The sequence below is a fragment of the Lepisma saccharinum genome, chromosome 30 (genome assembly GCF_977018435.1).
Source record: "Lepisma saccharinum chromosome 30, izLepSacc3.1, whole genome shotgun sequence".
In the NCBI taxonomy this organism is placed as follows: domain Eukaryota; kingdom Metazoa; phylum Arthropoda; class Insecta; order Zygentoma; family Lepismatidae; genus Lepisma; species Lepisma saccharinum.
The window spans coordinates 4,093,782-4,113,967 of record NC_139258.1 but is presented as its reverse complement, the minus strand read 5'-3'; the positions used below and the strand labels follow the sequence as shown (position 1 = coordinate 4,113,967).

Below are 20,186 nucleotides of genomic sequence, written 5' to 3'. Positions count from 1 at the left end.
TCCAATTTCTATAAAATTTCGCCTACTTACTAATTTCGGTGTCCTGATGACGTATCTGTAGTTTATTTGGCGGTCACTTGTTAAAATTGTACATTTACATGTAGAACTTGTAAAATAACCTTGCGATTTACCACGGTGATTGTCCATACACAGCAATTCGGAACCATCTTTCTTTCGCAATTCGTTAACGGTCTTCCTTTATGCAAACAATCTTGCTGACGTCAGACGAGGTATGCCTACGAGGTTAGGTTAGGCCTGTTAGGTTAGGTTCCATTAGCATAAATACAAAGAAAAGTTAATATTTTAGCTAAGAGAACTATACCTTGTCTTGCCTGTTAATTTCTTCATGTTGAGAAAATGGAGTCTTCCGTGGATCTATCATTCTTATGGTAGGGTTACGTTACGTTAAGAAAACATAGTTTATTTCTTTTTTTTTTTTTCTCTCGATTTCCATACTTGACCGCCAATTATTACATGCAGATTCGTGATTAGGAGTTCACAATTAGTGAGTAGACAAAATTTCATAGAAATTGGAGAGTGGTCCGGTATTGTAAACTCGTTCCACACTTCTTCCTCTCGCGAGACCGCGTGACTTTCGACATTTGCGCCATCTGCAGGTTCATAATGGAAACAATGGCACAATGTTGTCGTTTCGCACAAAAGGCTACTTTATTACATCAAAAGTACTTATTTTCTGTTGTGCAGCATTCCATAGTGACAAAATACCTCCACGAAGTTTGATGAATGCAACAGAAACTCATTTCCGTCAGTAGTTTCTCCTGTAAATTTCAAGAAAAGCGTCTCCCATATAACAGACATTTACCGAGTTCTACTTCTCACAACTACACATATAGAAAGAAAGACGAACACACCACACACTGCAAACGAACACTGTTCTAAAAAAGGTGTAACAACATTGTGCTTAAAATTAACAAGTACAATTAAATTAGCGAATGATGAGACCTTGCCTGTTTTTTCTACATAGATCTACCACCACATATGAACTAATGCATGTAAATATGATCAATATTAAGAGAACCAGAATTTGTCCCTTGTACCGAATACATATCACCTGCGACTTCAAACTTCATTGTCAATAACAATGTGTATACTTAACTCGAAAATTAATATTTTGTTCAGCCTTTCAAAGTAAAGTGGTTAATTTCATTTTAAGTATTCCGATCGCGAGGCAAACACGCGCCTCCTACAGGCGAGTTACAACAGACAAAACATAGAAGCTGATCCCAATGTCAAAATTCAAAATAGTGCATTAAAAATATAGATAGAACATTAATCAAAAATTTCCTTAGAGGTATCACCCATTAAAAAGTGAAAAAATAAGGGTGGGGAACTTGAGAGAAAAAACCGCCGGATTCCAAAGCACACAGTTAAATGTGCGTGCAAGGGACAATACTTGAATACCGAAGCATGTGGTGAGGTATGGGGTTAATTGGAATAAGGAAACACTCATAAGAAACTTGTAGCATGCTTCAATAAAACAATAGCAACTCATTTCCTGATTCACACCCAACATTTTAAATACTTCTCTGTCATCATGTATGACACAAACATCCACAAAACTAAAGCATCGATACCACCAGAAGTAGTACTTAATCAGCTATCAAATGTTATTTCTGCAGCACGATTGTAATATCAATATTTTCACTTACAATATTATCTGCATGTATAATTACGTGCAATTCGACTTACCTTACACTTCCATGTTTGTACATTATTTTCACTTAGACCATCATCTTGTGTGAATGGTAGAATGAACTTCAAGCAGAAAATGTTCACTTGTAAGTACTTAACGTGGCTAAACACCATAAAAAAACTAATGTTTATTAAAGAAAGTCTACCAAGAGCACCTCTCGTACAGCTTGCTACACTTCCAAGATGGCGATTGTATTTGCGCGCCAGATCTGGGCATCCCTAAGAAAGGGAAGATGCTATTGGACAAATATGTCGGCGAGGGGGAGAGATGCAATGCCATTGGTCTGAAAAGTTACATCTGTCTGTGGGTTGTTTTGAAGAACATATGATCGCGCTCCCAAAGCACTGAAGGCACAAGAGCGTGGAGAGGTGGCATTCCTTGTGTGAAAATACGCACCAAAGAGATTAGCATAATTTTATCTTTTATGGAGTTGCAAAAGAACGAGAAGAATCGAAAACTTTGTGCCTGTCCCTCTAAAAACTCATAAGCTATTCCTTCCTCTCTCACAATTGGGATTGATTGATTGAGTTGGTGTTTTAAGTCCACTTTACGCACAGTGAGGCTAATCGGGAATGGACCTACAGTTTAGAGTGGGATCTGAACCACTAAGAGCCTCCACCGGGTATCGAACCCGGGACCCCTTGATTACAAGGCGACGACGCTATCACTGCGCCTTCGGGAATGTCCTGAAAATTGTGATTATGAAATTATAGAAATTATAATAATATGCATAAATTATTAGCAAGGAACTTTCTTTTTCATCACCTTAACCTAACGTCCTTTTATGTTTCAATAGCATACCCCTTCCGAAATTTCGAAGATACTTGCTTGTTCTTCTTCACCTATTTTGACACCTTTCGCTGATCGCGACGATGAGAATGAATGATTCTGATTGGCTTGTTCCCAAGCGGCATGTGTAGCTTCGCTTCGGTGTGAAATCTCCCTAAGTGGCAAGTATGGCCCAACGAGATTTAGGAAACGACACGTACCACGGAGTTTCGCATTGAAGTGACAAGCGCCATCCAGTCTGTAAAAAAGCACTTACTACACAACAAGCGACAGGCAGAGTACGGGAAAGCAGCCCATTCTGAACATGTAAGCGTCAACCGACACGTACAGCTTGTGTCACTTCGGTATGAAAGGTTGCATTTATAAAGTTCGTTTTCAAGTGAAACATGTCGCTTGTCAATTCGGCCTGAAAGTTCATTTACAAATTCGAACTTTGGGTTTATGTTTGGGGCAAGGGCAGAATCAAAAAGTTTCGAAGCCAATACAAATGTCACTACAGTACTATTTTGATAAATAACTGTTACATTTGCAAAATCAATCGTAATTTTCCTGCTCAAATTCCAGGAAGTTAACAAAAGTACCATGAACTTGTACATTTTCATAAACCTGAAACTCTTGGTGGGACATGCGCCTCCCTTGCCCCGCCAAATTACGCCTTTGTGCAAGTAGAACGCCTGAGAGGGGAAACGACTGCATGGAGGGGGAATGCACCTGCAGCTACCACCCACTCGCTGTCTCCCCTTCTCATCCGTTATGCGCGGCCATGCTCCACAGATTCAGAGAGGGAGTGTACTACTTGTAAAAAAAAAAATACAAAATAAACGTATCTTGGTGAGGCTTGCGCCCCTTCGTCCCCCCTTAATCCGCCTTTTGTGAAGGGTTACGATACGGTACACCCATGAGGAAGAGATTGGAAGAAAGATTTATGTGGTATTTGCACACACATACACACGTGAATTTATATTTTTAAGATCATATAAGTATGTTGTAACATGGATCGAGAGAGTCACGTGTGGAATAAATTATACGGCTTAACGGAATACAGATATGCCAATACTGAACAGATGGAGGAAGTACAAATGGTTGAAAAGCGGACCAAAGGGTAAACGACCATCCTCATTCAAAAAGTAACCTCATGCAACTTCTGAATAATGTTATGCATGTTATGGCTGCACGGGCGTCAAACACTTCAGTTAAAGAAGGAAAAAATATTGTTTTGATTATAGATAACAGAAGTAAAGTTAATTAAATTAGTATTTCTGCAGAATTAGCCGAAGGGGAAAAAAACGAGTTAGTTAGATAAAGTGAAGTTGAGCAGATATGCACTCTTACGGTGTATCGAATGAAGGCATCTTCAGGATCAGAGCTCGAGATGGCTCCGTTCCGTCTCGTCCAGGGACGTCGGCACTTATTCAAGAGTGGGGGGGCAGGTTTTCCAATTAACCAACTGATTTTTACAATCTCTTTTGCTCCATATATTTATTTATTTATTTATTTATTTATTTATTACTAAACACAACAGGCGAATGCCCAATTACAGTGTTCTACATTTCTTATTTATCTTTACACTCAGTATATCAGATCTTTACCACCATGTACAATATATATAAGATACAGATATAATATATTATAAATTACATAAAATATGGAAATAAAATAAACAAGGATAAATCAAGGATAGAAGTTATTTACATTAAAGAAATATATTAATTATGTGTGTAATAAATGACCTGTAAATAATTGACACACTAGAAAGTACGTACATATATGTAATTGAGTATAAACTACGAAAGAAATATATATTTACAAATATTGCGTTTATGTTTACATTGTTGACATTTATTCTTCCATTCCTTGAATAACATTTTTGAATGTCCCAATAGGCATGTGAAATATGTCTAATTTTGGTTCCCTTTCGAAACATCTGTTGTACAGTTCACACATTCTCCTGATAGGTGATTTATTTATAATGTTCGATCTTCTGTTACTACAGTAAAAGAGGCCCCCTTTGGATCGTGTCTTGGAGATAGGAACACGTATGTGTACTATTAGTTCTAGAAGATGTTGCACTTGAATATTATTGTTCATGATTTTGTATAAGAAACAGAGCAATTGCATCTTCCTTCTTTTGCTGAGAGAAGGCAGGTTGTGGTGTTTACAGAGGGAAGTGTATGATTCATATCGGGGATATATGCCTGTTTCTTTATAAGTGGCGTACCTTACGAATTTAGACTGCAGCATTTCTATTTTATGCGTGTACTTTTTGTCCTATAGTTACACACACACAAACACTATATGTGTATGTATATGTATATAAAAATGTGTATTACATATTTACATTATTACATAATTATATACATATGTTTATGTACGTACACATATGTGCTCTTTCACCATCTATATGCAGATATATAAAAGGTAAAGTAAAAGTAAAGTGCTCCCCTGTGCTTAGCACCACGCCATGAAGGCGTATAGGGGGGGGGGCGCCGGGGTCGCTTCCAACGTTAGAAAAGTTCCCGGATTTGAACTGGCCGGGGATCGAACCCGGTACCTTTAGCATGGTAGTAAGACGTGTTACTGACTGAGCCACCGCAGCCTTCTTGCAGATATATATCAAATAGTTATTATCATTCGTTAGATGTGCATTTCTGACAAACCGCAATAAATATATTAACCCACTATTCGATGCTCTGTTGATTTACTTTTAGCTAAAAGGAGGAGATGAGGGTTGATTTAGTGTTTTAAGTTCACTTTATGCACAGTAAGACTAATCGGGACTGGACCTACAGTTTAAAGTGGAATCCGAACCACTATGTGCCTCTACCAGGTATCGAACCCGGGACCCCTTGATTACAAGGCGACGACGCTACCACTGCGCCATCGGGGAGGCCCTAGGGAGATGAGGGGATGATAAATAAATCTCTCCTTCCGCAGGTGCTATAACTGTGTCACGAAAGTTTCCAAGTTGATCATGCCTCCTCATGGGTAGGGAGGAGGAGTTCTCGTCATGCCGACCTCCGTGTCGGAGTGGTTATCGCAGTGCGCTTCAAAACCAGCGGTCCCGGGTTCGAATCCCGGCTTGGGTATGGGTGTTATTTGTGTATGTCCTTTCATCAATTTCATCATGTTATCACTCATTCTCATCTTCGCGATTAGCCAAAAGTGGCAGAAAAGCGAAGTAAAACGAACAAAATCAATCAATTATTTTCATCACAAAGTGTCTGAAGACCACAACTGTCATAAATTTAGTTGTTTAGATAAAATTAGAAGTTCCGATGAAATTGAATGTATTATTAAAGAAAAACGAAAGAATATATGCAAATATCGGGTATGGTTCTGTTGGAAGAATGATTTGAAGTCCACATTATACAGAGGGGCTCAATGAAACCGGATCTATAGATAGATTTTCGTAACGAACAGTTATGCGAGTATCACTGTGGTGTTCTTTCACGCATGGAAATGCTGAGCATATATATAGTTTTTAATACTAAAGTGCGCGTCAAATCTCCTGCATATGGCGGTAGCCAATAGCAGCGCACTGCAGTGGTGCCATGTCGAAATCTCACACGGATAAGAGACAGCGTGTTTGAGCGAAACGCCTTGTCACGGAACTAGGCAACGCCGCACGTCTGTGATTCGCTGGTGCTGTTCAGCCCTTCAAGGCCATATGCAGGAGATTTGACGCGCACTCTATACGCGTAAATTGATGAAAAGATATGAACTCAAGATTCGGTCGTCGTTAAAGTGCCATGATAACGATCTAAAAAATGATATTAATTAGTACGGCTAGGATTTTTATGACCTAAAAATTTACAAAATATGCACTATAATTTGAAAAATATGCCCTTATACGAAGGTTGCTATTTATGTATCGGGAATAACAAACAAAAAAAATATGCATAATTGAAAATGGTTTTATTGTTTTTTAAAATATTCTCCATGGTGATCGATGCACTTTTGCATACGTTTGAACTAATTCTCATAGCACTTTGTCCATTCCGATTGAGGTATCTCGAAAACATGCATTTTGAACGCATCAATCGCTTCTTCTGGCATCGAAAATCGTTGACCACGTAACTTATTCTTCACGTACGGGAACAAAAATAAATCATTGGGTGCTAAATCAGGGCTATACGGCGGATGACCCATCAATTCAATGTTTTCACCGGTCAAATACTGAGTTCTTTGGACCGATGTGTGACAACTCGCATTGTCATGGTGAAGAATGATCCTGCGTCTCTGGTTGTTTTTTCTAATTTTCCCAAAGATTTCTTGCAAACAAATGGTTGTGTACCATTCAGAATTGACTGTTCTACGATTCTCTAGTGGCACTGTAGCCACATGTCCATTTTTCCCAAAGAAACAGGCGACCATTTGCTTCGAAGTGCTTCTTGCACGAACAACTTTTGTTGGGTTTGGCTCATCTTGGAACACCCACACCGTCGACTGCGGTTTGCTTTCGGGCTCATATGTATAGATCCAAGATTCGTCACCTGTGTAGATGTTATACACGGATTTTGAAGCACCACGATTGTATTTAGTTAGTATTTGTTTACACCAATCGACGCGAGCCTTTTTTTGAGCGATTGTCAAATTATGCGGGATCCAACGCGAACAAATCTTCTTCACGGCTAAATGTTCATGCAATATCTTATGTATGCTGGGATGCCTCAATCTCACGATATCTCACATGACGATCTTGCATTATCAGTTCTCGCACAGAATCAATGTTTTCTGGCACAACAACAGATTTTGGACGGCCTACTTTAGATTCGTCTGTGAGCGAACGACGGCCATGATTGAATTCACTAAACCAGTGATATACAGTGCTTTTAGATGGTGCTTCATCGCCAAAAGTCGAAGGGAGTTGATCGATGCACTGTTGTTGAGATAATCCACGTCGAAAGTTGTAGAAAATCATTGCTCGTAAATGTTCTCGAGTTAATTCCATTGTTGCCTCCGATGAAATTTTCAAGTCCCTGTAACAAACAAAAATAGCATCAGTAATCACAACGTTCTGGGTACATATACCTTAGAAATGTCCAACTTTACGATGGATATCAAGGTAACTTAATATATAAGGTAGCGCCATCCGAAAATTGCCGATCATGCACCAGCGCGTGACGTCATGTGGGAGGATCGGTTATGCTCGGTGCCCCTTCGGTTATGTTCGTTCGGGGCCCGGCCGAAGCATACGGCCGCTATCATTTCTATGCGAGGTTCAGAGAGGCAAAGTGTTTTATTTCTTTGAGGAGAGGGAATTATTAATTATCGAAACTTCGGGATGGTATTGAGGCATTCCTTTAATGATTAGTAACATGACTAATTGATTGAGTTGGTGTTTCAACAAGTCCACTTTATGCACAGAAAGGCTAATCGGGACTGGATCTACAGTTTAAAGTGGGATCCGAACTACCATGTCCCTCCACCGGGTATGGAACCCGGGATTCCTTGATTACAAGGCAACGACGCTACCATTGCGCCATCGGGGAGGCACTAGTAGTAACATAATTGAAAACTCGCAAACGTATTGTGAAAATCCATACTTTTCAAACTTTCTGATCGATGTGTTACAAAGATAGTTGCGCATGTTCTCATTTACCATGTCTTCATTCTATAATCATAGTATACTATAATTTTAACATGCCAAAGAAGAATTGCATGAATGAAAGAGTTAAAAAGGAAATGATCGTTTCATAGATTTATTTTGTTTATTTGTTTCACTCCGCTTTTCTGCCACTTTGGGCTAATCGCGAAGACAAGATAGTAAAATGTCACGTAATTGCCTTCTAACGACAGTAAAGGAAATTACACGTCTTGAATAAAATGTATATTCCGGTTTTAAAACATTATGTACACGATATTGAGCATTGTATGAAATAAATATAATGCCCATTAATGAAGTTTTACTACTTCGTTCAATTTAATATTTCACAAATATAATGTGGATGATTTTGTACCTTTCTACTCAGTGTAAACAATGGATGTCATACTCTCCTTTCGTGGAAAATGTTCTTTAAAACAGTAAGCTCTTTGTGGTGTAGTTGACGAACTATATACGTGTGCCACGAGCTCGGCATATAGAATAGTTTTTCCTGGTTATAGACGACTAAAATGTATTTGGAAATGTAATAGGAAAATCCAAGACAAAGTCCAAAAATGAAATTTTACTATTTAACGATTCATACCCTTGTACAGTCCTTCATTGTGATTTCTTGTAACTTATTTGCTATAATATATTTTCATTTATGCTTCATATATATTATCTTAACCTGTTCTAAATGTCACATGTACAAGGGAGAAATATAATTATCAACGTTATTAACCTAATGTCAGTGAACACCAAGTTAAATCTAATTAATGATTATCAATTAAATGGACAGAGTTAATAGAAAAACTATTCTCTGAAGAATTAATTATGTCCTTTGAATTCGTAATTTGGCCCAAGTTTAGATTGCAGGGTCATAATCTCTTCATTACACACAAAATCGCATGACAAGATTTCGGTACATGTGTACTATATGACTGTATGTATGCCAGAAGTAGATTGCTGTTGTCATGTTAGGGAGTTCATGAAATTTCTACATCTCACGCCCTATCCTCAAAGGCATTATTACTGTTTGATTTTTATGGCTTTTATGGCTTGTCCACCGCAAAGGAATATAAATTATATAGAATTGAAAACAAAAAAATGCAGTAATAGTGGCAACATTCTCCTGACTATACGTGAGCTTACCGTGTTGTCATTTGCATCTCGCTTTGGCTTTGCTTAATATTATCAATGAGCTAAATTTTCTGTGTGTTCGTAAATCCCTTTCTGTACGCTTGAATTAGTAGGTTAGGTGAATTAGGTTTGGTGTTCTTAGCATCCAGTTTCGAGTAGGTTCGGCTAGTTAAGGGTGTTGCATTCATATTTGTACACTTTCGCTCTTCGCTTGTACGTACACGTATTATAGCTTTTAATACGCAAAAGGATTTCACACAACTGTAACTTATCAGCACGGTAACTTATACAACCTCACTTTGATATCGAAAATTAACATTTTATGGAAATTACAAACTGGACTTGCGTTTTCAAGGTTTGGGGTTATATTTACAACACAAATTTTGTAGCACGAAATGCCAATCTTACACTCTACTTCCACATCCTCCTGTACGTAAAATTTCCGAAAATATGGAACTCAGAGACCCGAACATAAGTAATACGAAATTAAATAAAACAAACTTTTTAAACAAATTATTAGTGTAATGTGATTTACAATTAGAGAGAGTTCACACATATTTCATCAATTGCAAAACATCACCTAATATACCTGGCCGGCAACGAAATGAATTCGACACCCATCTTCTTAACGTAGAAAGTCCAGGTAAAGGGATACCAACTGTATCGAAACGGCTCGAAGAGTCAACGCTTTGCTTATATCATCTTTAGTCCATAGGGATTTCGTTTTACCGTGTACTAAGTATTGTATTGACTGTCACTGAACACTTTCCCCAAGATATTCGTGAGTTTTCTTGTTACATTGTCGGTTAGGTTATGTTGAAGATTTTGAACTTGTTTAGTTTTTTTGGTTAAAGCAAGTTGCAAGAGCTTGTTATTAATCTTTAACTTATTAATTTCTTTATGTAAACGTGTGTTGTTCTTCTGTAAGCGATGAATAGTGTTTTCCAACAACGAAACAGTGCAAGAAGTTTCTGTACCTACGTCTATTTTTCTTTTTTTCGGCGACATAGTATTTAGCTTATTTAAGGAACGTTTCCTTATTTCACACCTTTCGTAGCGTACACCTCCACAGTCTTTATCAGCACATCCTAAAAATGATTCATGTTCAGAAGAGGAAGGTTCAGGAGAATTTGCTACACCACATTCTCTATTATTTTGCACTGAAGTAATATGGTGTAATTTTAGTGATGGCACTGCAGTTGGCTTCAGTACTTTCTTTGTTGGCAAACACAGAAGTTCTGCTCTTAGATCTCGCACATAGTCTTCTTTACAAAAATGGGCACTACACACTCTCGCATTTTTAATATTAATATTATGTTCTCGATCACAAGCACGAATCCACTGTTTACTTACACGATTATCAGCTGGAAATCTATAATATTTTATATCACTTCCTTTAGTTTTTTGGTTATAATTCTCACAGCTTGTTACTGCACAATTAGGCATGATTATAGGTGGAATGAACAAGACAATCTCATTTGAAGAGAAATAATACAATAAAAATATATATCGAACGCTACAAAATCAATAACCTGCTTGTTCCGATTTTTGCGACGTGTTAGTAGCTAAATGTAACCCGCACCAAACTTACTGCACATAGCAACGAGCACCGTCAAACCCGATCCTCCCAGATGACGTAATGCATACGTACTTCACATAGCAACGAGCACCCCCTGGATGGATATATTAGATATTACCTAGCAACATTAGTGTTGCCAGTTCCGGATACATATATAGCAACCTATGTAGCTGGACTGTTTCAAACATCAATATCAATATGCTGAGATATTTTTACATATGTACTATTTTGTTCACTCTATGTACCCTGAGTTGCAAAGCACTATTCTCTACATTTTCAAATAAAAATTAAAAGATTTTGCTACAGTCAAAAAAAAAAAAAGCTCTCGAGTAAACATGAGATAAGAACAAATCCACTTCGAAAATGACTGTATATTTCTTGAAAATGCAAACATATGCCGAATATGGCCGAAAATCCATGAAAATATACTATATCACGCTAGATTGGACAAATATGCCCTTAGAAAGGGCCTTAACTTAATTAGTTTCTTCATAATATGAATCTCTATATGTTTGAGGAACACATCACCCTTAACAAAAAAAAAAATGCTAAGACATGAAAATCCTAACCCTATTAATCACTATTAAACTCCGCATATTTTCAACTATCTCTGGTGGAACCTCTTCTGTAGTATGCTTTATTCCCAGTCACATTTAGCTTTCATAGGGCATATATTTACATCCCTTCCCAGTTTTTCCACACAAAATAATATAGAATATCACATCACCTTCAAAATGGCAGAGATCGAGAATGTGTGGGCCTACACATATAAACTTACAAATAGATGATAATCAAATCAATTATGAAAATCCAGTTAAATTTTTAGGTTTAGTTATTGATGACAAATTAAGATGGGCATATCATATTGACCAAGTATGCAAAAAAGTAGGGAAAAACTTATATCTCCTAAAACTCCTAACACAATATCATGTGTCTGAAAAGAACACACATATATACTATGGACTTGTACATCCATACTGCTAACTCTACAGAAAAAAGCAATACGGTATATGTTCAAAATACCAATTAGAAACTCATGTAGAGAATTATTTAGAGAAAATAAAATTATGACCATATATTCCCTATATATTTATGAAGTAATTGAATATGTACTAAAACACCGTAAATTAGATAAAAATTCGACCGTCCATCAGCACAACACACGTCAAAAAGAGAACTTCCACATGCAAGCACACAGGCTTGCTCTTTCAGACAAATCACCTCATGTTGCAGGAATAAAATACCATAACAAACTTCCCACACACATCAAACAAATTACGGAAACTCACAAGAAACTGAAAGCAATTAGACAGAATTTAACAGATATACCTCTATATAATCTCAATGAATTTCAATAGTTAAACTGGATTAGTAAATTGAAGCATTCACTATTTCCTCATGACTATTTATACTGTACATAATTATGTACATTTTCCAGAACATTGTACATGAAGTAACATATCTTCAATTCATCACTATTTACAATAAACCATGTACATATTCACTTTGTACCTTCCCCCCTTTAAGTTGGAAAGCTTACAAATGAACTTGTCTAGCTTTACTATTTGCAAAGTCGCGAATAACAGAACCATAGTCTAATTTTTGACCAATTTCATGTTCAATTGAGATCATGGCAAGTCCTTCTAACCACAATTCGCCCATTGTGAAACGTAAATAAGTTTCAATAAGCTTCAGTTTCGAAAAACTACATTCACCACTTGCAACTGTTACGGCAGAGTAAGCAGTATTCTCAAAGCTACGGCTACATTTGGAGCGAAACAATTGTCCACTTCAAATGGAGGCGAATCATCTTCTATTAAGTGGGAAAGTACCTTCAGTTCATCGCATAACTCAGAGCCAGCAATGATTCGGTGTTCCTCATGTGTTAAATGTTCTTCAAAGTTTCACATTTTCTTAAAATCCCACTTGTGTCCATAACAACGACAAAAACAGCGGATATTCGTACTTACTATTGCGTCTTGTGCGATTCGGCAATTCCTATCATCACCACCTTTCGCGATCAACATGTCAAAGAACAAAGCAGCTCTATTTCTGACTACCGAATGCAACACGTCAGTTTAACTCAAACCTCGATAGCAGGGGGTGATTTTGATATAATACCAGAGTACGACCAATTTTTTTTACAATTTTTGGCTATATATTTTGTATTTGTAAAATCTGTTAATGTAGTATTGTATTGTAATGTAAGTATTGACATATTATTACCATGTACTGTAATTTGTACACACTGGTAGTCCTTGGACGCAAATAAACTAAACTAAACTAATCTACTCAGAGACGCGATGTTGCTGTGAGGGGGAGGGGGTTAACAAGGTATGATTGCGTCTACTCGTATGGCTCAGGTAATATTTTAATATTAATTATCATTAATTGTAATGCAACATCCCCGGCCGGTTCAAAATCCGGGAACTTTTCTAACGTTGGAAGCGGCCCCGGCCGCACATTTTCTTTTTCCAGTCAACTTGTGAATGCGGTTTCATTTCTTGCTCTCTGATTGGATGTTGGAAAGTTACGGTGCTGTGATTGTGAGAATATCTTGTTTGCGCTGTACGTTAGGTTAGGCTAGGTTAGGTAAGGTTAGATTAGATTAGAAAGCAGCAAATTTGCGCTAAAATTAGGAAATAAGACATTCTCACAATCACAGCACCGTAACTTTCCAACAGCCAATCAAAGAGCAAGAAATGAAACCGCATTCACAAGTTGACTGGAAAAAGAAAATTCGCGCCCCGGCCACCACCCAGCGTCGAATGACATGGGTACCTGGGGGAAACCCTGGGGGGTAAAGGCGGTCAGGGGCGTGATGCTGATCACATCACCCCCACTCACGACCGGATCAAGAAAGTGTGGTGCGTTACCCCCACTATACGCCTTCATGGCGTGGTGCTAAGCACAGAAGAGCACTTTACTTTTTTTTTATTTGTAATGCAGCATATCATTTCCCTAGACGTTAACCTCGTCGTTGTAATAATCAGAATCAAAATAAGGCAACACAGTGGCGGTTAGAGGGACGTGGGGGCGACTGCCCCCCACTTTTTGTAACTTTTGCAACCGCACTATGCTATACCTTATGTACTAAGGGAAAGTAAACTTTTCTGCCCCCCAGTTTGGAACTCAATTGCCGCCACTGATGAAACACCATGTTAATAAAATAAAGTGTTTCGTTTCGTGAAAATTCCCATTTAGGTAGAGCAGTGAATGAAACTATAATTTATAATTGTTAGCTTATAATATTAATAATTAATTTGCATTATTAATTACTTTTTTGATTTTGTTTTATCTACTATTCCATTTTATTTAAACGGCCTGACTAACAAACATTCTAGCTATACTCATGATGATGATACGGTTACATAGGCATTTATTGTTTTGTGAAAGTCTTAGCGATAGCTAATATTTCATGATCAAATGGAATAAATTAAATTATTATTTCAGCTTACCGACAATGGCGTGGCCAAGAGGGGTCCATGGGGATTATAACCATTTCTTCTTCGCACAAATTGCACATGTCATATTGACAAGACGGTTACGTGTGTGTGTTGGGAACTTCTCCAGTAATACCTCTTTTGTGAGTGTCTCTTTTCATCATCATCGTCGTCGCGATTAGCCAAAAGTGACATAAAAGCGACGCTAAGTAACAATTTAAAAAAACATGTACAAGATGGCTTACTTTTACCACACATACTCATACATGATATACATATTCATACATGCATATATACGTAGTATATCACATGACTACTACAAAAAGAAGTCATCATCCATTCTTGGATGAATTGGTAGCGTCGTCGCCTTGTAATCAAGGGGTCCCGGGTTCGATACCCGGTGGAGGCACAAGTGGTTCGGACCCCACTTTAAACTGTAGGTCCAGTCCCGATTAGCCTTACTGTGCATGAAGTGGACTTAAAACAACAAATCAATCAATCAATCAACCATTCTTGGATAAAATAGCCTCCCTTGCAGTGGCGTGCCTAAGGAAGGGGGGGATATTGCAATATTGAAAAAATATCTTCCAGGCGATATCAACTAGACGATATATCGTCATTATATTTTGGCGATATATCATCATGATATTTTGGCGATATATCGTCACGATATTTGTCGATATATCATCACGATATTTGGCGATATATATCGTGTCGGCGATATATCGCCGGTATCATGATACGAAAAAATATCGTCTGTGACGTTATTTTCTTGACGATATATCGCTATATCAAATGTCCAGTCATAATCCCTTGTGGCCCAGTATTCCTAAAAGAAAAAGATCGTCAAATGCAGGAAAAGATGGCTAAATGAGGACGGACTTCTAAAAAAAAAAAGTTTACGTATGCCCTTTCAAAAATCCTGAGCACGCCACTCAGGCACGTATCCAGAGGGGGCGCTTAGGGGGCTCGAGCCCCCCCCGAAAGTTTTAGGTTTACACTAGATAAAATGAGGTTTTTGGTTTCTTGTGGTGTGAAATAAAATAATGTGACAATAATTTAAGGAGATAAATAATTATCGAGGCAAGACGGAGAATGTTCCGTAACCCTGTTATTGATAATAGCACGTATCCAAGATGGGGCACAGGGGGCTCGACCCTCTCCCCAGGAAATTTTTCAGTTTACGTTAGATAAAATTAGGTATTTGCCTTCTTGAATAATGTGAAAATAATTTAAGGAGAGAAATAATTATCGAGACAAGACGGAGTGTTCTATAACCCTATTATTGTCAATAGCTCGTATCCAAGGTGGGAATCAGGAGGCTCGAGGCCCCCCCCCCAGGATTTTTTTAATTTTTCACTAGATAAAATTAGGATTTTGGCTTTTTCAATAATGTGACGATGATTTAAGGAGATAGACAATTATCGAGGCAAGACGGAGAATGTTCTATAACCCTGTTGTTGTTGATAATATTGCACGTAAACTTTTCTTACGCTTTCGTTGTTGTCGCAGCGCACTTGAGCACTATGTAGAGACTTGTCAGCATTTGGAAGCTGCACAACAAAGGTAGCGCCCACACGTAGGGCGATTCGTTGTAATTTCTAATCTCTGGAAGTCGGGAGAGGGTACGTTCTTGAATGAGAGAAGGAGTCAACTACTGGCAATATTAACGAATCGTTTTATCTGCGGAAAGTTCTAGAATATAATGAGGATATAAATACGTGGATTTAATTTTTTGGTTCATCTCTACAAAGAATCGGTTAATGAGATTTCAGAGGTAAGTGACAATTCATACAGTCGATTAGTGATCATTCAGCGTCCTCTGGTTGCTTTATAAGATATAGTGATTCGAAAATGAAGACATTGACGACAGCAGAACTTCCGGAGCCTCAGTGTAGTGTTAGTTCGGTTCGAGGGCCGAAGACATCAAGGCCTCTCTCTCTCTCTCTCTCTCTCTCTCTCTCTCTCTCTCTCTCTCTCTCTCTCTCTCTCTCTCTCTCTCTCTAAAGTGAATATTTCAGCAGTACCGGATATTGGAGTGGTTTATTAAAACAGAAATAAGCTGCATAGGTCAACTGAAAATCAAAGTTTTGAGTGATGATTTAGTTTTGCCAGAAACTAAATTTCGTATATGCAGTCCGAGAATTTCATGGTAAAGAAAAACAACTTTTGTTCAAGCCTACTGGGTTCGAAACACATTCAAACACTTAACTACCATAAAGAGGCAGCCGAAAATTTTATGAATGTCGAGAAGAGAAAGCAAGAAGATGTTGCATATGTAGACATTTTAGGCGGAAATTGCAGGCTCTACCAGGACCCGAATCAGGGCTCTACCAACTGAGGCACCTAGCCATCCTTGACCGATTTTTCGTTAAAATGTCTACATAGTACATGTCCTGCGTATATCAAATCGTAAGGTGTTGCCTGTATAGTGAACAAGCACAGAAAATATAGGAGAGAGAAGAAAACTGAGGAGCATTCCCACCGGTTGAGGAGACATTTTTTCTTCTTTGGTCAACAAGAGCTACTACTTCGAAGGGACAATGACAGTGGCCTAATAAGGGAGATTTCACACCGTGTCGCCTGAGGATTTCACAAGTCGAAATTAGGTTTGTGCGGCCTTTTGTGTCGCTACGGTGTGAAACGTTGCTGTTGATTGGCCCATTCCAATCGACATGTATCGCGTGTCCCTTCGGTCTGAAACCTTCCTAAGTCTTGAAAATCCAAGTCACAAGGATGGAAAATTAAGGACTTGTTAAGGTTAGGTGTGAAGGCAGGCAGACGACAACACCCTAAAGGATCATATCCAAACCTGCAGGAAGAACTCATCTTACTTTAATCTCCAATACGGAATGATAAAACTTCTGGTGAGTTGATTTTAAAAAATGTGTCCGAGATAAAGAGAAGAAGCGTGCCCAGGATTTTCGGAAGGGAGAGGGGTTAAGCATACTATTTTTGGTTGTCAGTCCTGATTTTGCCATTTTTATCCTGTCTTTGACGTTCTTCTTTTTTTAAAAGAAAAGGAATACTGGGTCAAATGGGGTTATGCACTCACCAACCCTCCCTTGGGCACGTCACTGGAGATAAATGAATAAGCATTTGATCATACTGGGAGAAGAAACATTAGATGTGTTGGGAACGGAAGGGGTTTCATTGTGTATTAATTGTTTCGTGATCCAGCCATATTCGAGAAGACTTCCTTTGTTTCGTGCCGATATATGACAAGACTCCGGAAGCTGTGACAGGCATTTTTGAACACTTGTGAGTGCTAAGGCCCGAATCTGAACAATTTGGTGGGTTTCGGCTTTTATAAGAGCTGCAAACATGGGAGGACAAGACACGTTAGTGGTGTTCAGGCTCGAATCAGATATACATATTCGAGAGCTGTCTGCGTCCAGTTCGCAGCCCACAATTTGAATCTCGCGTTGTCGAGTGGATTGTCCATCCCGTGCATGTGTAACAGCTTCGTAAAAACACTCAAATACACCATAGATGTTTTTATGCCTGATGAGAAGAAATGGATAAACACACATACTGAGATGGTTCCGGCACACAATGTTAATGCATGGAAACAGAGGAGTCGAGTGGTAAAAAATGTTCCGATTTCACGTTCTGATTAAAATGACAACCTTACAGTGGCGACAATTTAAGGGATAGTTGCTCCCCATTTTTTTGCCTCAACATTATGGCCTCTTAATGTTAAGCCTTGTCTACCAAGAGAAAGTAAACTTTCCTTGCGCCCCCCCCCCCCCCAACCTGTTTTGGATCCAAATTGCCACCACTGGTCTTAAACATACAATTGTGAGGTTCTTACTATACCCCTTAAAAAAATGGTGTTGAGCCCCCCCCCCCCGAAAGGAATTCCTGGATACGTGCCTGACGCCACTGCTCCCTTGCAATTTCTGGACACGGCTCAAGACTGCAAAGAAAGTGCAACAAACACATCCACCTGCACTTTTAAGGGACGAGAGAAATGTTCTTTGCAATTAGACAAGATTAAGAAAAGCAATTCCTCCCCCCCTTTATCTTTCCACTGGAAGTCCCCTGCCTTCTGTAAAGCGGAAATTTATTGCCGCCCCTTCCACGAATCACATTACGCCACGCCAGGTGTGGCCGAAGGAGCCCGCATCTGTCCCAGGCATTCACCTTTTGAGCGACCTTCGTTCCAGCGGCGAGGGTTGAACAAGTAGTGGATACATCGAGGATTTGTAACGATAACAGACACTACGTAGAAGTCAGGCCTCTTTAGATCCAATATTAATTCTAATTTCTTATTAACATGGGCGTCGCCACAATTGCAAGGTGTTGAGTAAGTTGTTCATATAGCCAGATACAGTAAAACCTGTCTATCCCGGAACATGATGGTTCCGAGCAAAATTTTCCGTCTTAACAGTTTTCCTTCTTATACAGGGTTGACTTTAAATACAGTATAGAGCGCTGCAGGAAATAATGGAAAGACAGATTTACATTTCGCATTACTTATAATGTAGAGTACTAATGCATGTACGTACATGAATAAAAATGCGATACAGTCGCAATAAGCATAGCAGAGATTACAATTATGTAACTACACAACATGTTGGTACACTTTTTACAGTATTGTAAGAACGTACAGTTGTACTTATGTATCTTTTCGAAGTAGTGTTGCCCACGAGACGAGACTTTGGTCTGTCTCGTCTCGTGGAAATGCTGTGAAATGCTGTCTCGTCTAAAAAATATTCGTTTGTCTCGGGACACATGATCAATCTCGTCTCGTCTCGAATTTTTATAGGCCTGTCCCGTCTCGTCCTGTGGGCAACACTATTTCGAACCCGGGACCCCTGGCGTCGTAGTGCGATGTGCATAGAGGGAAAGAGAAAGATTGAAAGATGGAATAAGAGAGGTGAAGAAAGATTGAGATAAAAGTGAAGAAAAAAATAAACAAAGAGAGATAACAAGAAAAATAGAAAGATGACGAAAGAACAGAGGAGAAATAGACAAAGAAAGGTGGAGAAAGAGGGTAAGAGATGAAAGAAAGAAACGGAATCGTAACAGCTATGAGTATTGTAGCGCATTCTTTCATATCGACAATGTTACCGATAAGCGAGTGGCAACAGAGGCGTGTTCCACTTAACAGTATTGCATTGTTTCTTTGCGAGCAAAAAAAAAAAAAATAAAGGAAGAAATTTCCGTCTTACTGAGAATAAAAACATCTCGTTGGTCTTTAAATGGTGTTCCGTTTCCCCGCGCTTAAGCAGGTCGTTTTCAGGCATAAAATCGGTCCGTTCTGGGGACTTTTTTTTCCGTACTTACAGGTTTCCTTCTTATAGAGGTTCCGGGATATGCAGGTTTTACTGTATAATAATAACAATTAAGTAATTATTACTGTAAACCAACAAATAATAAATTATAGATTTATTAACAACGTATTTGGGCTGAGCCGCTATTAAGAAAAAAGGTTATTAGAAGAAATGCTGTACATAAATTCTTTTCGTGTTTTGTTTATGAATTTCAGAAGGCTTCACTGAGTCCAATGCAAATTGTATGTCATGTCAATTTCACTCTAAAATTGAAGAATGGTACATTTTACTTTGCAACTCAAAATGTCACTTACCATGTTATACACCCGAGCTCTTCAATTAAAAGTTGTTCAAAATACTGGTCAATTTTAGTGTGCAAATGTTCTGTTCCAGTTAGTTGTCTCAAATATTCATCTCGGATTTGACAGACTGATTAGAACAACTGCCTCTGTTCATCACCTCTCATGGGTGACCACACTAACTTCCTCCTTTTCGCAGATGATCATAAATTTTTGAGAGTGTCAACCGGTTAAAATCATCTTACCCCATTTCTGGTAATAACATCAAAAATGCACACCCTCACAAAGAGGAATATACTGCAGACTTGAAGAAATGTAACGATCTGTTATACAGAGTCGTGATATTTCAATGAAAATAC

General features: G+C 38.5%; 1 protein-coding gene across 1 annotated transcript in view; it reads right to left on the bottom strand.

Annotated features, from left to right (window-relative positions):
* LOC145981759 (myb-related protein A-like) overlaps positions 1-1,908 on the bottom strand; it is a 114,367-nt gene extending 112,459 nt beyond the window's left edge. The window contains exon 1 of the mRNA XM_083115172.1: positions 1,711-1,908. Coding sequence (XP_082971298.1) covers positions 1,711-1,733 — 23 coding nt within the window. The 5' untranslated portion in view covers positions 1,734-1,908. The remainder of the gene's footprint in view (positions 1-1,710) is intronic.
* Between the last annotated feature and the right edge of the window lie 18,278 nt (positions 1,909-20,186).